The sequence below is a fragment of the Drosophila santomea genome, chromosome 2L (assembly GCF_016746245.2).
Source record: "Drosophila santomea strain STO CAGO 1482 chromosome 2L, Prin_Dsan_1.1, whole genome shotgun sequence".
In the NCBI taxonomy this organism is placed as follows: Eukaryota; Metazoa; Arthropoda; class Insecta; order Diptera; family Drosophilidae; genus Drosophila; species Drosophila santomea.
Window position 1 is genome coordinate 5,810,738 of NC_053016.2, and position 13,295 is coordinate 5,824,032.

A 13,295-nucleotide genomic window follows, 5' to 3' on the forward strand; every position below is an offset into this window, starting at 1 on the left:
CACTACCCACGCTAATGGAATACAAATTAGATGAAAACACGCTATCCTAGCCCTCGGAAAGTGACTCTAAACTGATTATATACATACATTTCATACATACATCCGGATCCGAGGAACAATAAAGGTAAGTTAAATGTTGTTAAAGTTATCTGGAATGTGTATGTATGCCCACTATACGTATAAATAATAATAGTTCTTTTAAATTCCTATTGAATATTAAAAATGTATAACTATTTAAGACACAGGACGAAATATGTACTTATTTAGAAAGTTCATGTAAACTTGGAAAACGTTACTTCTGTAAAATCGAAAACTAGTCATATGTGAAACTTGATATGTAAAGCTTAATATGTGATGTGAGGGGTATGATTTGATATGTGATATATGTATCTACCCAATTGAAGGCAGTTTAAACGAATCCTTAAATATAAAATATTATTAGGGCTTTCACCGAAAAGAAATGTTACTCAACAAAAACTAGAAAATTTATAATTTTTCACCTCTATGCCATTTTTACCAGTTCATAAAAAAACGATCGAGGGATTTCCAGGCAATTATTGAGCACTTAACAGAAGATCGCCCTGAAAATGGAAAATAACCAAATAGAGGCAAATAATTAAAGTCAATTACTAAAATATATGTGCGAAGGTACATACATATATATGTATGTACATACTTAAAAAGGAAACCAACAAAAAAAGCTGAAAATAAGAAGAAAAGCAACTGCGAATGAAAAAAGTTGAAGGCGCACGGTTTTACTTTAGTGCTGTTGCTCGGACGTCAATAAATTTTTTTTTTCGACGTCGACGTTGACGTCGGCATCGGCGTTGGCGTTGGCGGTGGCGTTACCGTCGCTGTTGTTGTTGGTTTTTACGCTTTGGTCACGCTGCTCCCTTTTCGCAGCTCCAACAACCCGCTCCCACCCCGCTCTCTCCACGCTTCCATACTCCCACTCGCCCACTCTCCCGCCCACCTCCCCCTCCATAGCAGTCTCCAGCTCTCTTTTCGCCTCTCTGCATGGGCGCAAGCAGTTGTGTCGAAGGGGGTCCAGTTGTAAACACCCCCCTCCCCACTACAAAAAAAAGTATATAATTCCTTACTTTTATTATCTTACTTCGTCTATAGTCGTCTGACATTTTAATAAGGATTAATATATCATATTTTTTGTCGTTTTATTAATGATTAGATCGTAGCTGATAAGCTACAAGTATAAATAGCTTAAGAGAGAATGGCTTTGTTCCGTACGTGAAAGACTTTTTGGTATACTAGCAACACCTGCATAAGGTTTTGGGTTTAGTTACCTCACCCCCTTACCGTGTCCTGCCTACGCCCCTGCTCTTGTGAGCAAAAATCGTGAGATTTTGCTGTTGTTGCTGCTGCGCCTGTTGCGCCGGCAGTAATTGCAATTGTTTTTGTTTTTGCCCTTGTTGTTGTTGTGGGGCATTTTCTTTGTTTTTCGTATTTCACTCTTGCGTGGCCCGAAGAAAAATCAAGTTAACACGTCAAAGGGGAAAGGGGTAATGGTGGGAAAGGGGGTTTAAGGCTCACGTTCGTGCACATAAAAAAAAAGCCTTAAGCACTGCCCACATGGTTGTTGTTGCTGCTGCTCTGCTCGCATCGCTGATTCACAAGCCGAGCAGCGCTGCGGCAGCGCAGTCGCCGTCAACGTCGACCGAAGCTCGACTTTTGCGGCGTTTTGTTGTTTTTGCCGAGAGGTTGCTGCTCGGCAAGCCGCAAATCGCGAATCGCGAATCCAGTTTCTTCTTCACTTCTTCGCACGGCAGACGCAGCTCAATCGCCATCGCCGAGCGCACAAATTGCGGATAAAAAACGAAAGAAAGGAGCGAAGCTTCGTGAGGAGGAAGAGAGCGGTGTGCAATCGCGGAATTCATTCGATCGGAATCTCCTGGGTTATCAATGGTTCGTATGCGACGTGTCAGGATTCATAATAACCGATTTATTTTATTCAGTGCGATTCACTTACGCTTGCTATATATTGTTCTTTTATAGTTGATCAATCATTATTGGAGCTTTTCGATGTTAGAAATGGGTTTTCTTGCAGTTGATATATTTTTAATTCAAAATACTGATAAGAAGCTGTGATATAAAACACGCCTACATGTATGCAATGTTTTTTTGCGCTGCATGCACGGGTCATGATATTCACTATCTCACGTTCATTTCTAAAACTTTCCTAAATGGATTGTTCGAATATTGCAGATTTGATGGAGCTGGCCCTGAATAAACCATCGTCCTGCGTAGACTGCTGCAAGGACTGCACTCTGCTGCCCTGCTGTTCTGCCTCCGCCTGCTGCGACGCCAACTGCGACACCGCCTGCGGATTACTACCCCCCGATCCCGTTAGATATGAGTACCAGGAGCCGGAAGAGAACTTTATATCTATAGATGATGTGAAAATCAAGACTTTCCTGTGGCAAATCGGCCAGCAGCAAAGGGAAAAGGAGTTGGAAATTAAGAGAGTCAGGGAACAGGAAAAAAGGGAAAAAAGAGAGAAGGAAAAGCGGGAGGCCGAAAGGCGAAGAGTCGAAGAGGTAATCGAATTGGACGAGGAGGAGGCTCCATCACCCAGGGGTCTCATTATCAGCGCAGCCAGGAGCCTTGCGCATTGGAATTCATCAATTAGAAGGATAACGCCAGATATCGAGCTCATCCCCAGACAGGTGCACACGATTGTCGCAGAAATCGAACTGAGTGATAGTGATCCCTATGAAGCTAGCGAAGATGAGGAGGATGTTAATCTTCCATCAAATGCTGTAAGCTGCGTCCTAAATGAGCAGAGACAGGAGGAAACCCAGAACGAGAATCCCCAGGAACAGGTAATCATCGTGCCTTCCGACCAGGAGGAGGAAGAGAAGGCGGACAATGGCATCAAAAGGAGATCTTCCGGCTCGAGGAGATTATTAAAGAGGCGTCCAGGTGCCAACAGAAGAGGTAGGCATATGTACGAATGTCCTGACTGCGGAAAGAAAGTGCAATCTAACTACAATCTAAGACGTCATATGATGATACATACAGGTATTTAACTTCGAATAAGATATACCCCCATATGTCCACTGATCTCTCGATTTAACTTTCTCCAGGTGAAAGACCGTTTCCATGTGATCTGTGTGAACGACGTTTTCGGGAATTTAGCGATCTTAAGAAGCATCGTCGAAGGCACTCACATGATCCCCAATTTATTTGCATGATCTGTCACTTGGGACCACCTTTGGAGCAGGACTCCACAAGGTGTGCGGACTGTGAAAGCAAGAATCTTATGGTAAAACCTCAACAAGAGGAGCTGGGCGATAAAACAGCGGAGGAACATTCGGATGAGATGGAAGAGGATGATGACGAAATAGAGGAAGGGGACGTAGGAGAAATGAAACAGCCACAAGAAGCGGCACAACCCAGTTTAATGGTCACTTTAATACCACCTATTCAATGTCCACCGGAAAAGGTTCCTCCACATACGCAGCCAAGTCGTCCGCCACTTCCTCGCAGCTGCAGCAGTGCCAACTCCTCATCTTCCTTGAGCAACGATGGAAATGTAACTGGAAAGTCCATTAGTCGCACACGCAGATCGTATCCTTGTCCTTTATGTCATCGTCCCTTCGGAACTCGTCATAATCTTAAACGTCACTATATGATCCATACTGGAGAGAAGCCTTTTAGCTGCTCAAAATGCAGGAAACCTTTCAGGGAGTGCTCCACGCTCAAAAAACACATGGTCACTCATGTCAGGGATCGCTGGTACAAGTGCCTGAGGTGTCCCTCCAAATTCAGAGACTATCTGGAGTACTCTGATCACAAGTCCAGTCATCTGGATCAGCTGAGTAGCCGCAAATCGTCCATTTACGAAAGTGATGATGATGGCGACAGTTCTGTGGAAGATTGTCTAGAATGCTGCGAGTGTCAACAGCGCTTTACGGATTTGGATGCTTATACGGCCCATCTTAAACAGCACGACTTGGAATTGTACGGGATGAGTATTGATGATGTGGTGGACGAGGAGCAGGAGGACGTAGATGTGGCATAGAAAATGTTTCGAGCCCACAATTAATATAAACTGAGCGGGAATTGTGAATTCTCTGTGTGTCTTTCTAATGCATAAAATGGATTGAAAATCCCTTATTTTATATAAATTAGCTAATAAGGTTCATTAATGCATTCCCGATTAATATATTTAAATGCATATATATTTGAAGTATTTTATATCATTCATGTATTTTTCAAGCATTATATTATTCTGAATTTTAAAATGTTACGACGCGCCATAATCACACTCCTAAATGATATAAAAGTTTTGGTAACTGAACATAAAAGAACTTATAAGTTGTACTTATTTATAAATATTATTATATATACTTTTATTAAAAAACAAACGAGTTAAGTGCACAAGAGTCGGTGAAATATACAAAAGCAAGTCATCATTTCATAAAACCTGCTGGGTGTCGAACAATTACGAAGATTGAGCTAAAATCGATTTATGTAAATGTTACCTAAAAAAATAAATAGTAAAAGGAAGCGTAAGCGTAGGAAAAAATGACTAAGATTGGGGCGCTTGGAGCGGGAGAATCCACGGAGTGGCGATCTTTAGATGTCCAGCAGGACAGGCTTGGTTTCTTTGGCACACTTGAACACCGATCGCATCATCTTTAGGAATCCTGTATCCTTGGGTTTTTCCAATCCACGCTGCACGCGATTCTTCATCACCGAAATAAACTCCTTGTTGCTGAGTTGGTTGTCATCTAAAAAAGTTTTGACAAATGTGTATGTATTATATCTTTAAGTTCACAATTAAATGTCAAACTTACTATTCTCATCGAAGATGGTGAAGACCACATCCACCACATGATCCGAAAGATTGACCATGGCCACCGTTTTGGCCACATGCTGCAATGTTTGTTGATCAATCGAGGCACCGGCGATATGGTAGAAAGTCAGGGCAGTATCCACGTCGTTGATGTTGTTAAGGAAATGGAAGAAATCCAGATAGTCCTGTTTCGAGATACCTTTGCCATGGTCCCTAAATCTCCTCTTAACCCTCTTTAGCTTCTTTTGCTTCTTCTTTAAAGGATACCCGGCATAGGCCAGTAGGAGTTCTGCGAAATCCGCTTCTGTTATATTCCCCTCATCGTTGGGTTCTTTTCTCTCAAATTCGAGTGACAAAATCTCCTTTTGCAGTTGCTCCTGGAAATCCAGGAACTTCTCAATCGTCAGCTTTTCATCCATATTGGGGCCAAAGAAATATGTGATTAAGGCCGAGTTTACACCCTACGAAAACGATTTAAAGTTAAGCAATTTAAATTTCCAAAAATAACTTATATTTGTACATAAAGAGGATTAATTTGTGTACTTGGGAGCAGGTGCATCGTGGAATTGACTACGAAAAGTGTGATTTAGTTGAACTTGAGTGCGATTGTGTTTGAATGTTTTAAATTAGATTTCAAAAAGCAAAATAAGTCAATAAGCATTGTCACACAAAGTACCTTCAAGGACTGTAAGTACATACGTCAAAAACAGAGGGAAGTTAAGATTTGATATGTACACAGTTTAGACACGCGTTCAATATATAGGTTCAAAGCGAAAAGACAGAGAATATACAAATATACAAATGGAATCGTATTTAGTACGGCTCGAGGTACTCTTTTTGATTAATATCTAGGGCAACTGAGTATTATTACCTTAAAGGTGTTGCCTGTGTTGGCGTGATCGCGGTGTCGGGTTCCCATGCTGGTTTGCTGCCTCACCAAGGTGGCCACCATTTCGAATTCCTCGCAGTCCACGTCACCATCCCCGTTCAAATCAAACATGCGAAAGGCAATCTCAAAGTGGCGTCGGGAAACTTGAAAGAAAACGTGGTTATTGGAATGTATTCAATGCGAATACTTATCACTTACTTGAGAGAACTGTGAGCAGGAAGATGTAGTCTGAGAATGTGATCAGTCCGTAAGAGCCCAGTTTGTAGAAAATACTGTTCTTCTCCAGGTGCAAATTGAGCTGCTCTCCAACAGACTAATAGTATAAAGTTGGAGTTATTTACTTACATAGCTTAGAGTATATACAAATGCATTTTAGGCTTACCTTAGGATCATATCGACGATATTGGTCCAGACCCAATCCTAAAATAAAATGCTTTTATTGCAGAAATTTTCTAAACATATTGTAAGTTAGTAAGTTCTACAACTAGTGGCTTTCTACGGATTTCCCCCATTTTTTTCGTGCACATACCATCTGGTTGCTTCATGCCGGGCGTCATGCTTGTTAAAAAGTCGGTCGGAGTCATGTAGACTTCATGACGATCATCCGCCACGGGCACCTGTATGGTGGCAAAGTAGCGAAACACTTTGTCCGGCGTGGAGAACTGCCGGATACGGTTCTCATACTCAATTATCTAAGGCAAACAACGTGAGTTTAGCTTACGAAAAGGCAGGAATTATGATTTTCAGTTATGAAAAGTAGGTTATGCTAACTCAAAGTTAAAAAAACAACTCGCATTATACAAAAAAAATATCCTTACTCAAATTAAATCAATAACTAAATATATAACTTCATATATGGTTATCTTAATGAGTGCTTTACCATCTGGCTGCTTGATTCCCGGATAAATGGAGCGAAGGAAATCCTCGGGAGTCATGCACACAATCGTTTGGGTGGCATCCTGCAGTCTTACGGTGGCAAAATAACGAAAAATCTTGTCAGGGGTGGAGAACTGCCTGATTCGGTTCTCATACTCAATGATCTTCGCGGTGTGTGTTTAATGTGTTTGATGGTGGGGCGGGTCAAAAACAAGACGTCACAAACATAAAAGAAACAGTAATAATCAATGATTTTGGTTTAACATAATATGCGAAATTGTAAAATATATTAAAAGAAAAGTTACTTTTTATCCGGCCTTCACGACTACGAGCTACAAAAACTCTTTCCCTTTGCAAATAGTAGTTGTTATATAGTCAATTTTCCAGAATAGCAAATATTGAAATACTAAGTTTTAACAAAGAGTAATAAACTTGATCAGATTTGGCAGCAATTATTAGACTGTGAAAACCGGAATTACACCAAAATATAAAGGATCTTTTTACAGAGTTATAGAGGCAGAGAACTGAAGCGTCATCAAGCAGCTTTATACCTTCCTCTCGCGGAAACCAACTTTCTCGCGGATCTTCTTGCTCTCGTGCAGGTGCAGATCGGATCCTGCCTCCTCATCGTCGCTATCTTCGGATTCGGATGTATTATCCTCGCCATTAACGCCAGCCGCTGATGACGGACGTTGTCCAGCATCCGCGTCCACTTTTGGCAACAACAGGCGCTTCACTCTAAAAATAGATTCCAAATAAATAATTTGGACATGCCTTAAAATGCTTTTTTGGTTAGTTTACTCACTTGCCCCAGTCCATCACCGAAATGAGGAACAAACTAAGGATGAACATATGGAAGTACTTCGTCACATTGGGCACCTTCTCCTCCTGATGGCCAAAGCGTTTGTGGCCCCTAACTTGCATCAGACTTAAATTGGCACTCGATTTGTTCAGATCCTGGGCATTATGATTGCTATTTTGGTTGCACAAAGTGGAGGCGAAGGCGATTTGTGCTGGGTTTTGAAGAATATTGAAGGTCCTTGGTCTCGTTAGGGCCGTCAAGGCCTGGCGCGTCACCAGGAATCGCAGCACAGACATTTTGGATATCGTATTTAACTTTGTTTTTCTATATTATCAAATCAACTTCGATATTTATGCGCATTTTTTAGCAAATACGTTAGTGATACCGTATCCCTGTATATGGATAATACCAACTTGCGGTGCTGTGTTTACTTTTGAAGTCTGGTGTTTTACACTGCGCATTGTCCACATGTGACACTCTAACTCAATTAAAATTGAAATAAATGTATTTTAAACAAATGCTAAATTGATTATATGAAATATTTAAGTGAATTATGTTAGATCTGGTTGGTATAGGCGGTGGAGCATAGGCTGCATTCTGCAATACGAACTACCAGGAAATACCGAGTTGATGGTATTTTTTTGTTGCACATCGTTGAGCTTTTGTTCATATGTCTAATCAGCTGCCGACAGTTAAAGTTTGTTTTCTTATTTGTTTACAAATTTGTATTTGTATAAATATGATAAGTGCCAAAGTTTCCTAAGCCATTGTGGTTGAGGATATTATGGAACAGTAAGTAACTCACAAGGTGCCGCCTAAACTAAAGCTTATTACTGCTGAATTGTATAATATTAAAATGGTAAAACAATATTTAATTTGTAGTAAACTATTAACGGGATTTGTGCAATTAACCAGAGCTACCAATGCTACCGATTTAAATTTGTGATAGTTAGTTAAATCTTTTGCTTTTTTAAACTATAAACCAAATATCAATAAAATTAAGCGTTCGATTCAATTTCTAAAGTTTAGCATCTTTCCAAAATTCGAAATTTTGTGTTAAAATTTGCGAACTCTACCGCCTCCAAGGGAATGTTTACCTTATGGAATCGCAGCTCCGCATTTTACCGAGCGAAGTGACGGCTGATTGCCGCCACGCACGTACTGTGAATCCCATTAATCAATCAAAATGTATCAATCAGGCAGCTTAATTGCACACACGCTCGCTGAAATAAGGAGTTTGGTTGCGTTTGGCAACCGCCCGTAGTGCACCAACCGAAACTCGAAATGCATCGAAAGCAAAACCGTATTGGGGAAACAAGAATAGAAGGCGGAAGAAAATGGGAGGCTTGTTGCAGGTGGGATTGCATCCACCTGAGGTTTTGATTAATGTGCCACAAGCCCCAATTGTCTGAATCGCTGACGTATTTATTGTGGGATACTACTTATTTATCGCTTTTTCGACACCAGTGCTAATAATACTGTTTGTACCAACATGCTGCAAGCCACTTCCGTTTGGATACTCTATGAAGTGAAGGAGCAGCACTAGCGTAGTGACGAACGCACCTTCAAAATACAAAATGCAGCATGTTAACACCCTATTGCGAAAAGTGCTGACCATGATTTGCTCTCATTACAACTCGGTTTCATTTGCCCGGTCCGAATTAAAACAATTAAATACGCATTAGTCAGACACGATTGAATAAAATTCCGAAACTCGAGCGACTGACTAGCTGGCCGTCTTAATTAAATCACTTCGATCAGTTCGCAATACTTCATTTGCAATTTGTTGGAATTAGAATGGAGACCTGGCCAACGAGCAACTGGCACCGCTTGATTAGCATTTTGCAAATTAATTTCTCATTAGCAACAATTTCAAATAATTGGAAGTGCATACGCAATGAGTGCGTAATGACCATTCCACGAAGAATGGCCAGCTCGTTCCAAGGCTCCCCCCTTAAAGATCCCATGCTCCGGAAATTGTTTGTCGATTGGCCTGTGGGGGACAGCAGCCCAATAATGGAGCCAGACGTGGCCAACTTTTATCAGTTAGCCTGTAGGGGCTGTAGGGCCTGCTAAATCAATGCAATTAATGTCACTTCCTCTGCATTTAATGTCTATGTTTTCAGTAATCGTCGTTGGCGCCATTAGGCCTCCATATCTATCTGCCTGTCCACGCTCCACGCCACAGTCGGTTCTCCCAGCCAATTAACCGGTTTTGCACTTCCACAGTTCTGCATCGTGCACTGAGAACAAAAAGTGTCTAGAATATTATATTATTCGTTTTCCTACAACTTTCAAATTAGATTAAGATCCACTGCAGATTAGACCACTGCACTTTTAATTTAATGCTTTTGACTTAAAAAGTACACTAAGCACCTTCCGCTTTAGAAGGGTGTCGTCCTACTTCGTCCTATTATTATTTTATTATATTTGAGATATGTTTGTTATAGTGCATCTTCAGAGGACAACAGGTCTGTATACTTTGCTCATGTTAATGTTGTCGAGGACTGTGTGTGGAGCTCTTTGTTTTGGTTGGGAATGGCTCGAATTGATAGGGGCTAGCGTGAGTTGGCTATTTGAGGCATCTTGCTAGAGCTTTAAGTGGATTTTATGTGCGTCACTGATTATTTTGGACTTCAGTGATATTTTAGTACAACAGTGATGCTTACTATTGTTGAATTGTAACTAAAAGGTGATATGTTAGGTAAATAATTTTTAAAGCCTCGTTTAAGCAATTTATTACCCATTTTCTTGTACCTTATTGTTCTTACCAAACAAGTGGGTTTAAACAAATTCATAAACTTGGTCTGGGTCAGGTTTCAGCACTTCCAGCGTTAATTCCATGCTTCGATTTTATGTATGTTCGGTGTAAGCCCACTTGGTTCCCATTCATGTTCGTGCTGATATGGATTCCCATGCATGAATTGGTCACGCCATCTTATTGCTAAATTTACTTGTCGTGCTCGATTTCAATTGCGTTTATAACTGTTCCTTATAAACTGTTCTCTTCGGTCAATTGATTATCACTTGACTGTTATTAGTTATAAATGGCAACTTAAATTTTCCATCGAACTTCCGATTAAATGTCTCAATGTTTGGGGTGGTGAGTTTACGCCTGTGCAATTAGCCTTAGTTGTTTTCTTGTGCCGAACGCGTTCCTTTGGCTGCATCCTTTGCTCCTTTGCTCCTTTGCTCCTTTTGGCAAGCAATTGATTTACGCTTTGCTAGGCAAATTCTGGGGGAGGAGCTTTGGGTGGAGAAACAGCAGACAAACCATTAGCAAAGGACTCAAAGTACAAACACACCAATTGGCACACATTTTGCATGGGACTTAGAGGACACTTTGTGGAAGCTGAGTTAGTCAGCCCTACAGCTGAGGTCAATGCGATATGTACATGTGTGTTTTAAAGGCGAATTTCTGAATTGAGCAATGATAGATTGCCTTAACAAATTCCTTTAATTTTATTGTGTTGGAATGGTTTTTCCCTTTGTAACCAGTTATTTTTAAATGATACAAATATATTTTGTTCATATAGGGTTTATTTTTTAGCCCCAGTTGTAAAGTAACCCTTTGAACCTTATTGACTGTAGCCAAAGACTTTTGTCAATGGCTTTCCTGCAGAGAACTGAAAAGGAGCAGAGTGGGGATATATGTTGGGGATATAGAAGAGCATATGCAGAGACTGGGCGAATTCAGGACTGAATATCCAGGAGTGAAAGGTGAGCACACGCACACAAGGAGGAGCATCAAAGAGCTTTTAATTAATCAAGAGCAATCCACTTTGGCGTCTGAAAACGTTGGCCAATATGCCAATACCAATTGGGAGTAAGTCAACTTACCTTACCATGCTCTCTAGCCATCTCTTTCGGTTTTGTAGTGGGATCTCTTTCTGATTTAGTGCGCTGTCCCTTTTGGTTGGTCTTAGCCTCAACCTTCCCCATTTCGTTTGCCTTGTCCTTGCTGGCCGATAAGCTTCCAACTTTTGCATTTTTCCCTGCACATGCATTTATTGATTGGCCCTTTCCCCATTCAGAAGCCATTTTCCTCGCATCATACTGCATCGGCATACATTATTAGTTTGTTGCATGTCCAATTCACAGCGATTTGTAGTTGTCACTTAGGCGACTTGATAAGCCAACTTTATTTGACAGCTGAACAAAATTTGATTAAATCGATGGGGATGGATAAATTGTAGGCTATTTGGCCGTCTGTAACTGGCTTTTTATTTTTCATTTATATTTAATCCCAAATACACCTATTGCAATACTCAAAATCATACTTAAAATTTGTTGAATAGCTTTAAATTCTTTGTTACCTGTTTACTTATAAGGTAAACCTCTTTATTGTCAAACTGGCTTCCAAACACCCACTCGCCAAAGTCTTTTAAAATTAAACACGCGCAACAAAGAGTCGCTTAAAAAGTTGTTTCCAAAAAAAATGTTTGTGCGCAAAGTGAGCGCGTTTTAATTTGTTTTTACAGGGCATAAAATGAAAATCACCGGAGAGCAGGAGCCAAGCATTTTGAGGGCGTTTAAAATGGTAAACTTGAGGTGGGTTGAGGACATGTGGCTTGTGTAAATATTTTTACTTAATTAGGCCGCGGAAAAAACACAAAAAAAAACTGCAAATTTGCCCAAAAGCGCGTTAAAAGTACCAAGCTCATTTTGTAAAATAAACATAAGCATAACATTAAGACCACATGTGTATATCCCTTTCATTTCCTTAGAAAAAGGCAGACTGTGCGTAAAATTAGATAAGATGCCTTAAAGTGTAATGGTTGAAATTTAAAGCTTAAATTTAAGGTATAATCTTTAACTTCGCTATGGTCAGGAATGCCGATATATTTTTAATTTCATCAATTCGATTAACAATAAAACGTCACAAAGGCAAGAAATCAAAAGAGAAATATGCAATCACGCTGAAAATATTTGCATACGCCCAAATCCCCGAAACTTCGCTGCCAGCCGCCCCTTTTTTCAACCGGAAACGGAAGTAAACAATGGCCAGCGAACCGGCGCAAAAAGGCACAGACACCACCGTCTCTCCCTCCCTCGAAAATAACCGAAAGCGTTCCAATAAAAATGCACTGAACAATAACGAAAAGAGCTGAATTTCGCCAATAAAAACCCCAGAGCCAAAGAAATAAGTCAAGGCAGAAAGGAAGAAGTGCCCCGCCATTGATGATGAAAAATCGAAAATGGATGCTCGTTTTTGGATTGCCCATCCATTGTTGTTGGATCGGCGAACGGAACTTCAAAAAATGGGAAAAAAGTCAAATGAAAACGCTGAAAACAATAAAAGGAAAACGCTTTTCACGCAGGGAAAAGGCTAACCGTAGTGGAGGGGTATTGCAAATTATATGATTACTAAAGATATGTGTGTGCGAACGCCATTGTTCCTGTCAAACAAAATTCAGAAATGGTGAGTAACTGGACTGCTTTGCGTTTTTTGTAAGATAAAGAAATAATAAAAATTTTCTAGGATAAAGAATTTTATTTAATGTTATCGACAGTAAGAGGTATATAAAAAATAAATGCAAATAAAAAAAACTTTTAAAATGCAAATACTAAAATGCGTCAAAGCCGAATATTTATTGATCGTTTTTCAAAAGTTATCAGTTATCAAAAGAATATCAGTTTGACATGACTCATTGTGTCATTTCATGCTATACCTTACCAATAGCTTTATTTAATATCAAACATAACTCGATTGCAATATACAAGCCTGTGATATTAAACTCAAACGAAAATAAGTCAATTAATTAAAGCGTATCTTAATTATGCTTGGCTACAGAAAGATACGTTTTCCTTTCCCAACAAAAAGTGTGTAATAATGCAATAATAATTTGCATGTAGCAGCACCAAAGATTGCATATATTTGGCCTAGAGCTGTTTTGGCCAGAGAATGGAAC

The 13,295-nt window shown here is 40.1% G+C and overlaps 2 protein-coding genes across 5 annotated transcripts; one reads left to right on the top strand and one right to left on the bottom strand.

The window, feature by feature from the left end:
- Window positions 1-1,758: 1,758 nt before the first annotated feature.
- On the top strand, window positions 1,759-4,255 carry LOC120454058 (zinc finger protein 271). The gene is made up of 3 exons (XM_039639070.2): window positions 1,759-1,920; window positions 2,221-3,036; window positions 3,102-4,255. Exons 2-3 carry the CDS (start codon window positions 2,226-2,228, stop codon window positions 4,037-4,039), a joined length of 1,749 nt encoding a protein of 582 aa, XP_039495004.2. The 5' UTR covers window positions 1,759-1,920; window positions 2,221-2,225; the 3' UTR covers window positions 4,040-4,255.
- Window positions 4,256-4,342: 87 nt separating this feature from the next.
- On the bottom strand, window positions 4,343-7,787 carry LOC120454037 (calcium uptake protein 1 homolog, mitochondrial). Of its 4 annotated transcripts, none has more exons than XM_039639033.2 (9): window positions 7,387-7,787; window positions 7,133-7,319; window positions 6,235-6,397; window positions 6,088-6,125; window positions 5,904-6,018; window positions 5,688-5,848; window positions 5,493-5,501; window positions 4,818-5,277; window positions 4,343-4,751 (listed from the first exon to the last, which is right to left on the bottom strand). In XM_039639033.2, the coding sequence occupies exons 1-9, from the start codon at window positions 7,677-7,679 to the stop codon at window positions 4,597-4,599; spliced, it is 1,581 nt and encodes a 526-aa protein (XP_039494967.1). In that variant the 5' UTR covers window positions 7,680-7,787; the 3' UTR covers window positions 4,343-4,596. The 4 variants fall into 4 exon arrangements, with proteins under 4 accessions (XP_039494967.1, XP_039494974.1, XP_039494982.1 ...); XM_039639040.2 differs by lacking the exon at window positions 6,235-6,397 and adding an exon at window positions 6,586-6,745 and having other exon boundaries at window positions 7,387-7,785; XM_039639048.2 differs by lacking the exon at window positions 5,493-5,501 and having other exon boundaries at window positions 7,387-7,786.
- Between the last annotated feature and the right edge of the window lie 5,508 nt (window positions 7,788-13,295).